The sequence below is a fragment of the Tachypleus tridentatus genome, chromosome 12 (assembly GCF_004210375.1).
Source record: "Tachypleus tridentatus isolate NWPU-2018 chromosome 12, ASM421037v1, whole genome shotgun sequence".
Taxonomy (NCBI): Eukaryota; Metazoa; Arthropoda; class Merostomata; order Xiphosura; family Limulidae; genus Tachypleus; species Tachypleus tridentatus.
Window position 1 is genome coordinate 40,558,741 of NC_134836.1, and position 16,667 is coordinate 40,575,407.

The following is a 16,667-nucleotide window of genomic DNA, read 5'->3' on the forward strand; positions in this document are numbered from 1 at the left end:
AAAAAGAAATTTAAACTTGTTTAAATTCTCAAATATGTAAAGTAATTTTGACTTATTTTTTTACAATTATTGACTGAAATGGAAACACATTAAAGCTGTTGTAAAATTGGAAGATTCCTTCCCTCTATTATAAAAATTATTTTCAGTTGTCTTCTATTAATTGCTAGTATTCAGTATTTACTAAAATATCTATTTCAGAATAACTAAAATGAAACTTAATATGTAGAAATTCTCATGTTTATTACATACATTTTTTCCAAAGACCATGTTAAAACTGTACACAAGTACATTTAAGATTCTTCATACAAAAATTAGTTATATTTTAATATACAAAACATCCAATGCTGTAATAAAAACATTATTATGTCAAACTTGTAACCTACTTTTTGCACATACATGCTTAAAAATGTGTGCTAAATTTCACCACACTGAAATGGATTAAATACAATGATTATCCATATATAACTTTGACTACATTAACACATTTGTTTTTAAAAGTATTTGTATGTCAGCACACATGCACACCAAACCCTAAAGAAATTTAACTTTCACGCATGACCATTTATTATAAAAAAAGTAATCTGTACCAGTACAAAATTCTGACTTCATTATTTAGCATGATGTTCTTGCAGTTTGTACTGCAATTTTCCTACCCAAAACACGTTTAGTCTTTTTGGCAAAGAGAAGACTAGAAAACTAAATCCACATTAATTTTACTTCGTACTTAAACAGTTGCAGATAAAACTACTGGTAAATTGAAAAAAAAATTAATACTAGCTATAAATATGAAGTTTGCATTAAACTATTATATATTAGTTTTTATTTATTAATGCAATAAACAGAGGAATTTTAAAAAAACAAACAGCAGAGAGTCACTGAAATGAAATAAACATCTATGTAGCTTGAATATGGCTGTAAAAATTATTTGCTACTAACATTTTGTGACAAAAACTAACTTGACTAAGTTTTATTTTAAATATTTACTACAAAGCAACTAATCCACATTTTCATGAAAATTCAAAATATTTTTTGCACAAAATCATTAGAAAAGTCCTATTTAACTTCTGAAGACTGAAATCATAATGCACTTAAGAAAATGTGCATTTTTAAAACACTATCAACATTTCAAAGGCATTGCATTTTTAAAAATTAGAAAAATATATTTTAATTTTAAATATTTTCCCACCCACCATTTTAACCCACATATATGTTTTGAATTAAATCAAATTGTAATGTACAAAATAAGTATACTAACTAGTCTTAAATAATATTAATATTAAAAAAATTCAAAACACCAAAAACTGAGCCAACAGAATCAATATTTCATTTCTTAGATTATAAAGTGAAAAAATCATTTGGCTAGGTTTAAATTCATACTATAATTGAAAAAAATATGTGAAACATCAATAAGGATTCATAAATTCAATCACCTCAAAATATGGATAACATGGGTATAATTTTCTACATTATACATTGCCCATATAAAAGATTCTAACTTAATTCATTTGTTTCTCACCCTCACTTCATACTCACTATTTTCTGAACCTATGAAATTTTCACTCGCACACTCAAGTTATCCCTGACATTAAATAAATACATGGCAGTATCACTGTACATCAACAAGATTCACAAACAATGTTAAAAAATTCCATTTAAAAGAGAACACAAGTATTTTCAAATTATAAAGAACATTAAAAGTCATATAATAAACCCAAGACATTCAGTGATATAAACACTAGATATGTTTGATTCCAACATTGCTAATACCACTGTGTTCCTTAACTTCTTAAGAACATTTAAATTCCCTCGTGGCTACAATGAAAGCCAACGTATGAAACTTATCTCTATTGCAGACACCTTTTTCTTTTAACCACACTTTTGTTACTCTGCATTTATTCAGTCATATTTTGACTATGATTAACACAAAGATAATTTTTCACAATATGCATAAATGTAACCTCAACATGTTTAATTTTTGCTTTTTTCACAATTAGGATATTTTTACAAATCATAATGGTGAACTAAAATCTGAAGATTCCTTTTCACTACTTTGAGGTGGTGTTAAAGCTCCATATTCTGATTGTGGGCTGGCTTGTACAGACATCATTGCTTCAACTTGAAGAGCCTGGGCTTTCTCCTAGTAAATCACACCAAGAACAAAAATGTCTTTTAGTATATATTAAGTGACAAAAAATATTTAATACAAACATTTTTATTGTATCTGCAATGTTTGAACTTCAGCAAATTATTCCACAAGTTTCACTGAAATCTATATGGAAATTAAAATTATTTAATATGTAAAGCATCAGTTCATCCCAGAACAACCAAAGGACATTGCTATCTATACACATTTACTTAAACTGTTCATGCATCAAGTTCTTGGTAGTTCATAATTTGTGAATTACAGGGTCCCTTATGACACAAGTTATGAAAGAAGAAAAGGAACAAGTTTGTCCCACTAATTACTATTGGAGGTTTTCTTTATGCTTTACATAGAACATAAGTGATTTCACTCAAAATTATTTTTGATTCCTTCTTTACACTGAGTGTTACAACAGGCAAAAATAAAATTTCAGTTACATGCAATATGTGGACCTCACCAACAGTGAACAATATAGGAAGTCTACAATTAGATGATTTTTATTTTATATAATGTACTTCCCTCTTTCTCTCTCACACAAATGCTCATGAATTTTTAAGTTATTACTTTGTACAAATCCATAATTTAATATTTCAACTACATCCACTAGGATATCTCTAAATGTGCATGATATTAAACAGCTGTAACATCCACTGTAAGATTGACTTATTATGTTTAATACATTCAATATCTGATTAATTTTTTTCCACAATTAAAATGCAGTAAAGAAAGTTATTTTGCTCCATTATTCTTCATTATTAAGTTAAACTTGTGAAACACTGCAAAGTTTATGGAAAAACAACATCCTTAAACCATACCAGTAGCTGAAGATTAACACTATGAGTTTGTATGTTATGCATGTCGTCCAGTGTAACCTGATGAAAAAACTTCAGTTGGGCTTCACCATTTTCTTTTACTGCTTTAGCAAAGGGAACCATCCACTGTACACAGGGTGCTAATTCATTTTTCTTTAGTCCTAGAATGACACACAAATATTTAAAACAATCCAATGTGGACAGAATGTGTCCAAAAAAAAATCCAAAGGCATTGCTCTAGCAATTTTCATTCAAATTCACAACATCAACCCACTGTTTTCAATTCTATAGGAAGGGCAAAAAAAGTGATCACTGTGAGCAAATGATTAGTTTGACTAATTTAAGGAGCTAAGTACAAAAAAACAACAACACTTATTTTGATTCAGTGCCAAAGCAGTAAATAATTTACACAAATTTAGAAAAAAATCATACTATCTGGAAAGTTAATGAATAGCATATAAAAACATTCTCAATTACAAGTATCCAACTGCTTATAAAAAAATCATAGCAATTCAATACCATAATCCTAAAATACTGAAGTACAGTTCTGTTATTTCAAAATAGTATAAAGTGAAACTTCTATATCTATTATAATAAATATATTTATTATATATATTTTGTATATATATTACTTTTTTTCCTTTCTAGAATGACTTCAAATTGTAGCATAAGATTAAATTTATTTATTCAAAGTAGCTTTACACTTGTAACAGTATACATCTAATGACAATTAACTTTTACTGTTTTATTACCCTCTCATCAGTGTGACACTACTGTTTGAACCATTATAAATCACTAGGGGCACATGCAGCTCATGTTACTATCAAATTACATTATCCACAAGTTAATACAAGCTGCTGGTGTGCATACTTAAGAGAACATTATTATATTATTTATTTTACCTATAGTAATCGTAACTACCCTAAAAAGGTCACTACAGTTACATTTTAGTTATTTTTATAACAGATAAAGACAATATATAAAAAAATAAGAAATAAAGTCCTTATCCAAACTTTTTTCTTGCTGTGAATCATCAGTGAAACTTAAGCCAGTTTTTATACACTAATAGTAGTAATGAACAAATTTTTTAATTTAAATATTGCACAAAAGAACAATAATGCAAGAAGCAAACAACTTTTTCTAACAATCACAATTTTTCTTGCCTTCGAACTATGTGACAACAACCACTGCAAATTCATCCAAGCTAACAGTTGTGATTTTCGTGACAACCAAAGTTAAGTGAAACTGACACTTATCTATTCAAAACACAACATAATACAGTACGCAATTTCACAGCCAAAAACCCTGAGTTTCTTTTGGTTATAGGTAATACAGAATTAAACGTAAGAGAAAACTACTAACAAATCCTGAAAAATAACAACAGGAGGGGTCTGATTTTCTATTCAACAGCTCTGTAACTAAAAAAATTGAAAGCTATAAAAGTTATGTTTTGTCTGGGAAATAATTTTATAGCAAGTAATTTATATTAAATTTTTATACTTTTTGAAAGAATGGTGGATAAACCAGAGAAAATGCCTACAAAAAATGCATCAGATTAGGAGAAATTCAAGTTTCTTTTTTAATAATTGCCTTGTAGAATTAAGAACTTTGAAGTTGTATACTATTAAAATAGATTAACAGTTAATATTTTATGTTAGACTAAACTAATAAAACCTTGAACGTAAGACATTAAAACTTTAGCCCATGCACAGTAAAGGATACTTGAAGCCCTTGTCATTTAAGGCATATTGATAAAGAAAATATTAAAGATGGTATGTTTGGTACTTGTTAAGTCTTGTATTCATTCATGATAATAGCTTATACTAAATTTTAAAATAACAGGTTCTGTTATTTTGTATCAATTTTATACTCACCTGACACAGATGTTGCAAGATTTTCAGATGTCACATGACATAAAGCAGATGCTGCTACAACACTATAAGGAAATTGAAGGCATCCCACGTCTAAGATACACAAATCCATCAACTGAAATGAAAAAAAAAAACACACATTTTTCAGGTTCAGTTGTGATTGTAACAATTTGTTTGCTCAAACTGATCAATGCAAACTTATCTATAAATCTTATATGTTTGCATAGTATATAATTAGTTAGTCATTATATAAAATAGTTCTCTAGGACCATCCAATATGGGAAAAAGTTACCTGAAAGTGATCATATTTAATAAATGAAAAAACTTTATTCTTAACATAACTGTAAAAACAAATACATGAATTTGATACAAAGAAGAAAGTGGAATGTGAAACATACACAACCTTTTAGGTTATCAAAACAGTTTTTATTAAAGTATCCTGTATTTTCCATCAATTTTTTCTTGGATGTGTTGTTTGACTGCTATCCTAATTAGAATCAAAATGAAAGTAAGTAATCTGAACAGGCCAATGTTACTTGCATAATTCTACAGACTGCCATGTTGCCATTCACAATTGATAAGACATTTAAACACAATTTGTAAAACATTATTGTAATTCAATTGATTTTACTATAAATCATGTTCCTTTTAATAGTTTTTTTTTTATTATGAGACTTTATGTGAAATTCTTTAATATTAACAAAATTTTTGAAATTTTGAAAATGAAAGATAAATTCTTCAACTACACTTCAGTTGCCACATTCATAAAAATAAAAGATTCATGTAATTATTTTATGCAGTGTAGTTTTTGTATTTATTCAATATCCTTAAATAAATTCAGGATAACAGCCAGGTCAAATTAATTTCATTAAAAAAAATCTGTTTCTATATTACTTTAAATAAAAATAATGTTACTATTAAATTACTTAATAGTTTTAGAAAAGCTGGGATTACACAATTTCTCACCTGTGCAACCTGTACAAAAATGTGCCCTGAATAGTCTGGAACTAAAAAATCATCTCCACGTGTACTTGAAGGGTCATCAGCAAGTTGAAGGTATATATTTAACCAACTGTTAATAGTCATCGGTGTCAGATCCCAATTCAGTGTCTTAGGGTAGAAAATAAGAGCAAATTATATTATTTTAACAGTAAAATCCATTGAAAACAACAAGCAGATAACATATATATTTTGTTTCTACTATCTATAGTTACTATAGTTGTCTCGTGTAACACAAACAATTATATGGTCTTTCAAAGCTGCACTTGTGCATCCACATTCACAAAGTAAAAATTTTAATAATCTTTTCATTTAAATTTTTGTAAGGCATTCCACTCCAGTCTTGCCAGTGGAAATTTATATTTAAAAAAAAAACTTCTTCCTGTAAAAAAAACAACTACCTAGGTGCATAAGTAAGGTTAAAATGTACATGAGTTAACCATATACAGTGTAATATTCAACAAAGTATTATGCATTTTATGTGAGGATTTTCAACTTTTCATGTTACCCTCTAACCATTGATTTTATGAAGGTTCATGTAAAAACAGAGCAAGAGCCATACACAAAAATAGCAAATAAAACTTTTATCCAACTCTCTAGAACTTTTTATTAACTGTTGAAGTAAGACTAACCTAACAATAATTTTTAACATAACTTTTATCCCCCTCAGTTCTCAAATTATCAAGAAAAATGCACGTTTTAAACCTTGGGAAAATCTTTTTCTGACCCTGGTGTTTTCCCCAACACTAATTTTTCAACTCTTTTCAACTTACAAGCAAGGAATTAATATCTACACAATTCAGGTTAATTTCAATATTCCCCATAAAATAACTAGGGTCTTGAATATTGTGACGATGAACATCCCATTCTCACTTGTAAAAATATAAAGAGAAAAACATTTGATCGCTCAACCATTTAAGTCTTTAACAAAAAATTGTTATCAGTGTCCATTTAGGATTTTGATCCAGTTTTAACGTTTTTGCTAACATACTTTACAAGATTCTTACTGTTACTTTTTATCTCAACAATACTTTACTTAAGTCATTTTGATTGACTAATTTCTTCTTTTTTAAAGTAAATCCATAGCTTTCACATAGTTCTGTAGATCTTTCACTCAAATTAAACTATTTACATTTTTATTTAGTTTTGTCTTTTGTGAAAATAAGGTTTCATCTAACCTTTTTTTTTTTTTTTTTTGGGAAGTGCCTGTCTTGAATTAAATTTTTTTTTAAATGTCCCACATTAAATCATTACCCCAATTCACTAATGAGAAATATATTATGGGTTTAAAATCAGATTCCTGAAAATATGAAGTTTTTTCATCAACACACATCATAACATCAAATTAATTTTAAAAAATGATCATTCTTCTCCAAATGCTTCTTCACATCAACTGTTGTAATTTATGCCCTCATTAATGTTGTGATTCAATTATCACTTTATAAGAGCTAATTCATTACATTAATTTATTAAATACTTTATTATCCTCATAAATATCTGAAGAAATTAGTCTTGGCTGTTAAAATTGTTTTTTTTCAGCACGGTAATATCTGTCAGATATCTATTGTCATCTGTTATTCACTTTTCAACATTGAATTTTCAATAGATATCAAGTTATCAAGAAACAAGTTATATTGGTTTGTTTTAGAGAAATTAATCTTTGAAGAAAGACATTATGAACTAATTACCTATTGTCAAGTTCATAACTTCTAAACACAAATAAAGTGACATAATACAAAATAAATGTTTTGTTGAACTAACGTAAGCCACTGGAACATTATGTAAGTTATGCACTTAAGTAGATTTTATAAAAACTAATACTGATACTAAGAAATCAGGTAATTACTTTGAGTAAGACTAGTTCTTTTTCTAGAATTTCTGTTTCTGTACATGCTCCATCTGTGACATAAGCAAATTCTGACAACTTAGGTGGGTAAATTTCCTGTAAAGAAATCAAACTTATTAAGTAGATTATTAAGCTGAAAAACAAACAAGTGCTTAAGAGTTTTTGCATAGAAGTAAGACTTAAAACAAGTTTTCACTTCCCAGTTTAACAAGACAACCTCACAGGATCCTTGAAATACACCAATCATACTTTGTAGGTATAAATCTTTATACTGTCATTTATAATTTATTTACTATTAATTTAACTATACATATATTTTAGACAATCTTATCATAACATTGAAATTTTAGTATTGATCCAGTTAAAACAGTTTACTCTCATCAAACAAGTCAATATTTCACAGAATGCTTCTGTAGTACTCGGGTACACTGATATGCAATACAAATACAAAGCATCTACAAAATGCAAAATCCAGAAACTGTGCAGAGAATAATTTTTAACATGAAGAAAGAAAATGAAAGAAAAACAAGAAAATAAAAATAAATATCTATTCACATAAAAGTGCAAGTCTTTTCCTACCCATTACTGGAACAGAGCAAAATGTTCTCATAGGACAGAGACAAAACTATTCCAACCACACAAAACTACCAACTACAGAATAATGCCTCTAATTACATAGCTACCCAATATAAATTAAGCCAGAGCCCTAGTGTGATATCCTACATCCCCAGATTACCTATGTCAACAATTATTCTAAATTAATATTTTAGAGATGAGCTACCCATTTAATACAATTTGTACAAGTCTATCACCCCTAGAAATTACTAAGACTATCCCAGAAGAATACAACACAGATATAGGGTTAAGAAAGTAAACCTATGGAAGTTTTGTCTAAGGTAGAAGATTAGTGCAAGTTTATGACCTTCCTACATCCAGTTTACAAAGATGTTGTTAGCTACCTGCACAAAGAGATACTTAGAAAAAAATTCCTAAATACAAATGAATAAAGATATATTTCACTCCAGCTATGAAAAGATTAAATTGATATTCCCAGTCACATATCAAACCTAATAGCAAAACATTGGAGAAAAGTACAAATCGTGATCTGAGCTATTAAAATGATCAACTGTTCAACATTTTAAACTATGAAGTCCTCCACTGATTAATTTAAAATTCACTGCTTATCAAAATTTAATACTATTTTTTGTTATTACTATCACAATATTTATTAATTGCAACTTCAATTCACAAAATATAAATTGTCATCTCATACAAAAAATGATCTACTGTTATTTGGACACTAGTAAAACTTTAACTTTCCAATCAGTAGGAAACGTAAGACACATACTTTCCTATTATATGGATGAGCCTGACAGAAACTGTTTCGTAATATCCTAATAAATTTTACTTAGGAAATACTATTACTCTGAAAATAACATATCACGATAAATCTCTATGTTCTATCAAATGTTAGAAGTTTTATAACAAAAACAATTTTTCTTCTTATGAGTTGAAAATAGAATAAGACTTGGTTATTTATTTGGACATAAAGAATTTTAGTAGATAAGTTTTGATTTGTTTTGAATTTCATGCAAAGCAACAAGAGGGCTATCTAAGCTAGCTGTCTCTAATTTCACAGTGTAAGACTAGAGAGAAGGCAGCTAGTCATCACCATCCACCACCAACTCTTGGGCTATTCTTTCACCAACAAATAGAAATTGACTGGCACATTATAATGCCCCCATGGCTGAAAGGGTGAACATGTTTGGTGCAGTGGGGATTCAAATCCGTGACCCTCAGATTACAAGTCCAGTGTTTGAACCACCTGGCCAGTAGATAAAACTGGCATAGCTGGAATTTTTAACACTAAGGAAAGTAGTTTATTTAAACTCTGAAGAAAAATTTGTAATTGTTTTATTAAACTGCAAACTTTGCAACTTGATAAACATAATTGCAGTTTATTATTTTATGATAAAGGGCCTGTTTCAATTTGTGAAAACTCAGTTTATTTTCATGAATCATGAAACTCACAAGTGAGTGGCTAAATTAATCACATGTACATCACAAGTGAATTACAGGAGTTCTTTATTCTCAGTAAGTCTAAGTTATGTAGTAAATCCTAACAAATCCTACTGAAAACACAAAATTACATTTAGCAGACAACAACAACACAGGTAAAAAAGTATAAAAGTTACTGTAATTAATAAATAATAATTATCATAACATACTTCTATTTTGGCAGCAACAAATAAAGCAGTTATTCCTAAGAGCTGGAGTTGTTGTTTTGGCACATTTTGCTGATTGGCGAGGTAACGGTCGATAAAATCTTGTGCTAAATAAAATGATTCTCTATGGAGCCTGTATACCTCACAAACCTTAAAAAATAAAAACAATGATTCATGAAAGTTCACTAATCTAATATACTCTAAAATCTTTCTACAAATAAAAAATATTAACACTACATATGTTTGCAAAAGAAATTCAATGAATATTAAAATTTAACACATCTGAGAATGAAAAAAAGACAGCTCATGAAATGCAAATTAAAATAGTATGTAATGCGCATTAGAGAATATTAAAATTCAGATGATTTTTTAAAATCATTGACAGAAAAAGAAATAAATTTTCATTTGTTTCAACATTTATTTTACCACTCAAAACTAATTGAACAATATTGTTGGAAAAATTATAAAAACAAGGCCATAATAAAAATTCCACATTTGCAGATACAAAAACTCACTTCTATTAACCAATCTAATAAAATTGCCCTCATCCGAGCTTGGAGACCAGGGTGCCGACAAAGCAGCTTGGGATCTCGAGGGTAAACTGAATCCTTCTGAACCATTAGTTCCCAGACTTCTTGAGGGTCTGCCCAGGAGAAATGGGGTAAAGGAGAGTCTCGTTTATTGTGTGCTTCTGGGGTGAGTATGCATGTCAGTCCGCGAAATTGACTAAAGGTGAGAGAAGGTAGCATGTCAGAAGGGGTTCTCTGACCATCAGGCATTTGTTTGGAACTACTGCTTGTGCTAGCACTCATAGTTGTAGAAGGAACAGAATAGCAGTTTTCACTTTGAGTGTTACTTTCTTGGCTACCTGGATCCCAGCAAGCCTGAAAAATATTATACAAGTAATTTCACTAAAAATAATATAAAAACATTTAAGACACTAAAAGCCATTCAAGTTGATAGTCTTTCTTCTAATAGTAACCCAACTTCATCTAAATTATTTTTTTATCATTTACCTATCCATAAAAGGTTGGAATTCAAAATGTCAAGTCCTCAGTTAAACCATTCCACACAACTTGTATTACTCTATGAAAAATGGGCTTCCTGAAAAAATAACTCTAGCTTCAAGTTTGCAAAGCTAATATTAATGTATTTCCACTATTAAAAATTAGTACTACTAGTAGTTTGTCTATGATTCCAGTTACCTCTATTTCTTTTTCATTTCAGTAACAATATATGTCAAACCTTTATCAAAGCTTCAAGTTTTTAGAAGTCTTTTTTTTAGCATCTCAATATAGAGAGAATTCCAGTTAAGAGGTTTCACTAATCTCCAAGGACACAATTTTAGTACAGTCATTAATCATTTATTTTTGAGTAATCTGATTCCAGAACTGTCTCCTCATATGACAACTTAATACAAAAATCACTGGTTTTTTATCACTGGTTATACCAATTTCCTTTTCTCCAAAACAATTAAGCTCCTTTACATTATCAATATTAACACAACTTCTCACTAGTTCACTAAAACTATTTAGGTTCATTTGCATTTAATAAAGAATATCTAAAATAACAGCATTACACAGCAGCTCATTACTATCAGCTTAAGCAAAAACCATGTTTACAGTATACTTATCCAAAGTACTGACAACATAATAAGCAAGCATTGTAAAACAAAGATATGAAAGAAAGCAAAAGGAACATCAAATGAGTTTCAAAAACACCCAAAAGGCATTTCCTATCCACTTTTCTTACCTCTTCCAACCAATGTCAAAAATATAGTTTTCTAACTAAACTTCAGTACTTTAGATATCAATGACATCATCACCAAAAATGCCACAAATTCTATCAAAAGAAAAATGAAAACACTTTTCTAAACTGTATACATAACTGTTTTAGAAAATGTAAATTTGGGGATGATTTGTGACAGGAAACTCCAACAAGCTGCTAAAACAGAAGTCAAATTAACATAACTTTAAAAAGCAAGATCATTCTTTTGTAGAATATGGAACCAATGAAACTACATTAGTACTTCTCCAATTGTCAGTGTCTTTAGAAATGCCAGATATATTTCTTTTTAATTCATTAACAATTCCAAACCTTCTAAATGCTTCAATGTTTTATGATAATCCTCTTCACAGCTTATTACAGTAAAATGCTTCTAAGAATTTAATAAACATTTTACTTCAATATTATTAGATATTGAAGACTTTCTCTAATTTAAAAAACATTTAATGTAGATAGATTAGAAATTTAAAATTTTTATTCATTTAGTTTTTGACATGTTATTTTTAAACAAAATAACATTCCTATCTAAACCTGTAAGTAATCAAATATTACTCCTAACTCATTTCATCATATTCTCACATGTACTGATTTCCTTTTAATTAAAAGTAACTGAAGAGGAGCTGCAGAATAAGAGGTTGATAAAAAAAAATTTAATGCAAAGAGAAAGTTAATTATTTGACTAAGTTTCAAGGAAAGAAAAACTGGACAAAAATTAAAACACTATGAAATAAATATCAAAAACAACTGTATCTTGTAGATTTATTTACTGAAGGGTTCTCAGATCAAGTCATTCAATATTTTAAATCTTCAAGTCCCAGACTTAGAAAATCTGCAAATGTATGCAAAAAAAATCAACAATCCTGTTCTTCTTAAGATGCAGGTATTACCCATGGGACTGGTGGTCACTCATTACAAAATAAGAAATGCTAAATCTGATCTGCCAGTAGAAAAGACCACTCAATTTCAATGAAGTATGTTACACAAGTGTACATGATAACCCTTGTTGAATGGCCTAGGTCAGCTGGTATGTAGGATGAGAAGAACTGAATTCTCTTGACAAACTTTCAATACTAATATTACACATAAAATGTAGAAATTTTGTATTAGAAAATGAGGTGAGCAGTAAATCACACCTTTTTAAATTCACAAAAATGTAAGAGAAACCCCATTTATTTTCACAATCATTTCATATATGATTTATATAGAGAAATAATTGTGAATAAACGGGATGCAATTACCAACAACGAAAACCGATACACAAATTTCACTAAAGAAAATAAAATACAGCTACCTCCTAGCATAAACATCATAAAACAGTTGAAAACTGAAAGTAAATTACATGCCAAGATAAAAATCCAGGCTTTATATTAGTGGATTAATAGATCAGTCTGAACGAAAACATACCACAAGGGTCCATAAGAAGTAAATTATGCCAAGTGTCAATCAAAATTAAATATTTTTCACTCCTACTGTTTGCTTTGTAACAACTATCATATTTAATGTAAGTAAGCTTGTCTACTGCTATATTATTATTTTTATATATGCATATAATTTCTTATATTCCACATCATTTGTCCTACTTTACAGCAATTTTTTTTAATGTGATCACTACAGTTAAATAATTTCAATCTTTGGTATCTTAATCATAATGAGCTATGATAAATATTTAGAATGGTTAAAAATGGCACTGGCTATTCTGTCATGATAACTACTGTTTATGATAAAAGGTCAAAATTAGATTTTCTTCAAATTTAAAAACATTTAAGTCTTTTATTTCATAATGTAAAAGATAACCACTGGGAAAAAACATTTTTATGTACACACTGTATCTGTCGATTAAATTGTATTTTACTTGGTAAAAATCAAGAGTAAATTGGTTACATGCTACAAATTATCATTCAATGAAATGTAAACTCCTCTGCAATTAATAATATTTAGTCACATTGTTTACCAAGTTGGTCATAAAAGTCACACAGAAGTAACAGCAAGATACCATTCATTAATACCAAGTGAACATAGGTGCCATTTGAAATGCTATATCATTGATTATCGAGCTAAAGACAAGGTTAAAAGTAGTTTTCTGCTACTTCCTACAATTTAACATTTGCAAGATAAAATGAACAAAATATATGTAATTAAACAACTTAATGAGAAGGTAAAATACCCATTTTACAGACCACTATCCTTACAACTCTCCTTGAGAGACCAAAAAAATGATACAAGTATGTTACATGAAAAACAAGTGTTACAAATTGGACATTACAAACACTGGAATGTGGAATAACAAGGTGGAAAAAATTATATTATCTAAGATATTTTGAGAGAATAAAAACATGAAAACTCTTCCAAGTTAAACAACTTGTAATATTTAGTCTGAAAATCCAACAAATTGAAAAGACATTTTCTACATAATTGTAAAATGAACCTGCATCTTTAATACATGGATAACCACAAAAAAAACTCAGCTAGAACACTATTACTTTAACAGAATAAACATCATTTTAGTTATTTAACTCAACATAAAAACAACAGAGCCATACACAAGTATCAAATGAAATTGTACTTCAATTTTTTGTTCACGTTTATATTTGTAGTAATTAACTCACTACTCTGTACTGCTATGCAACCATAAACTTCAACTAAACCTTTTTTTCATTCCAAATGTTTCAAAGTCTCCTGGACGAACACATTAAAATTACGATTGGTATCATTTGAAAAAATTTCAAAAATATTTTCTTATAATAAAAGAAATAAACTTATTTACTCAATAAAATACTACTCAGTGAAAAACTATACAACATTTATATGTAACATGCATATATCACTATCCTTACTAGAACACATTATGTCCATCTACAATTAACACATTTTTTCACCCACATTTGTAAATTACTATAAAATTTATAATGCATTCTTTGAATAAAAAAATTTAACATGAGATAACTGTCTTCTGAAATACTTACTGAGTCCCCTCACCAAAACTTAGCATATTTATTTCACTTACTTTTTATATGCATTACTAACCTTACAATCCTAATATTTATCACATATTAACAAATAACATTAGTACTTATTCTTGAAAATGTACAAATTTTAGCCTATAATTATTTTACAACTTCTTTTACATTACTATATTCAAGTTTGACGAGCATTTGTTAAATTTAAAAAATTATGCTCCCAAATTTCATTAATTTGCTTTAAAAAACTATTTCATGACTATAAAACATATGGTAAACACAAAAATGTTAACTTAAAGTATATTTCAAACTATTCCTTCTTTTATTTATTATAATCATTTCACACGTATACATTGCCGCCTTTAGTTTTAATTGGCGGGAACTACCCCCTAGCGTAGGTCTCACCTGATTTTCGAATTCCTGTCGTCTTTTACTCACTTCATTCTCTCTCTCACTGCCCTAATAAAACAAGAAATGAGTATTAAAGTCACAATCTTTGTTACTTTGCTGTTACAACTCCAAGTAGCGGAGTAAAAATAAATAAAACTTAACATTTTGTCGTTAACGAAACTCAAGAGACCTCCGAGTTAGCTTACCTCAAACTCTTTCACTGCTTTCCGTTTTCGGCGTAGAATGGTTGGCTGTAATCGAATCTCTAATTTTCCCCTGGAATTCCTCACGCTGAAACGAAGAAACAATAAGCTAATCTTTTAAAATAACTCCACACATTATAACCTAAGAGTAATTACACAATACTGCAAAACTTATTGTTAGCATAACATATTGTTATTAAATTAGTACACCAGTAAAGCATACCATACTTAATAAAATTTGTTAATAATAAACGACATGAAACTTACCTTCGTTTTGACATTCTATTAATTTGGATCAGTAAATCGCAGATGTAATCCTATATGTAAAATGATAATAAAAGAAATTACCAAAAGAAAAATATTAGGCCTAACATGAAATTAAAATGAGTAACAAGTACAAATTACGTAAGTTATCACTCATCTATAACAAAACTTAACATTTCTCGGCGGTAAATTTTGGCGGGACATACCAGTCTTCGATGAGTGTAGTCACTGCTTATCATTGGTTTAAGTTTTTTATTTCTCTTAAAATACAAGTCACGTTGGAAATCAAAGTCTCACGAGTTATAAATTAACCATACAAAAACAATACTTTTCCTTTTGCTATACAAAGGCGCCAAACTTCCGATGGAATGCACATTGTCCAGTAAGAAAACGATAGATGGGGTATGCAACAACCTCTAGTCCAAAGGGCCTCTCTCTCACCTATTGCAAAGCAGCGTTCAGTATGCTTCTACCTTAGAAGTTTAAGTCGGACATTTCATACTAAAGTAATACATAATTTGCATGCTAAAACGGTTTGGGCTATTCCGATATATCACTAAAGACCTTCTAAGATAACGAATACAAAATAACAAATGTCTAAACAAAGCGCAAGCCAACACCCATATTTTTAACAGACACTACTGAAATGAAACAACCTCTTACCCTATCGTTTTCCAGCTGACTGACCCGCATCGCGCCAAAACACATAGCGACACCAAGTTATTTACACGAGCATGATGGGTAATGTGTCGCTGTGATGAAGTTACTTACACTGATGTCGTATAAGTATCACAACTTGTAAGAAATTTACACTAATATTTAACCATAATTTTAAGTATTTTGTCTAAGTTACATAGACACACATTAGTGGATGGATTTTGATCATGTACATTTCCAGTGAACTAGCTAGTAGCCTTGTAATGATATTGGTATTGAAATTTTATAACAGTGAAAACTTTGCATTCAATTATTAGATTATATTCACGTGATAGAGCTTGTAACTAGCAAATAGTGTAAGCACATATTTCGTTAATTTCTAAGAATACTTATTCGAATAATTTAATCAAACATTATATAATCGGTGATTAGTACCTAGTAGGTTCCAAAACTTTATTTCTGTTTAGAAAGATATATATGTATGTATACACTTCCAACGCCTTGTTCATTTATGT

The 16,667-nt window shown here is 29.0% G+C and overlaps 1 protein-coding gene across 2 annotated transcripts; it reads right to left on the reverse strand.

Annotated features, from left to right (window-relative positions):
- Positions 1-219: 219 nt before the first annotated feature.
- Positions 220-16,257, reverse strand: LOC143233093 (G1/S-specific cyclin-E-like). Of its 2 annotated transcripts, none has more exons than XM_076468989.1 (11): positions 16,159-16,257; positions 15,499-15,548; positions 15,235-15,319; positions 15,044-15,097; positions 10,412-10,780; positions 9,900-10,046; positions 7,672-7,767; positions 5,793-5,936; positions 4,830-4,941; positions 2,959-3,116; positions 220-2,137 (listed from the first exon to the last, which is right to left on the reverse strand). In XM_076468989.1, exons 1-11 carry the CDS (start codon positions 16,201-16,203, stop codon positions 2,009-2,011), a joined length of 1,389 nt encoding a protein of 462 aa, XP_076325104.1. In that variant the 5' UTR covers positions 16,204-16,257; the 3' UTR covers positions 220-2,008. The 2 variants fall into 2 exon arrangements, with proteins under 2 accessions (XP_076325104.1, XP_076325105.1); XM_076468990.1 differs by lacking the exon at positions 16,159-16,257 and adding an exon at positions 15,702-15,819.
- Between the last annotated feature and the right edge of the window lie 410 nt (positions 16,258-16,667).

What these genes read in the sequence shown, in the direction of transcription:
- LOC143233093 (XM_076468989.1), bottom strand. Translation starts at nt 16,203, where the DNA reads ATGTGTTTTGGCGCGATGCGGGTCAGTCAGCTGGAAAACGATAGG. An exon ending in AAGCAGTGAAAGAGTTTGAG is followed by an intron (nt 15,098 to 15,234) that starts GTAAGCTAACTC and finishes TTGTTTTATTAG; the next exon opens with GGCAGTGAGAGAGAGAATGA. An exon ending in GACAGGAATTCGAAAATCAG is followed by an intron (nt 10,781 to 15,043) that starts GTGAGACCTACG and finishes AATATTTTTCAG; the next exon opens with GCTTGCTGGGATCCAGGTAG.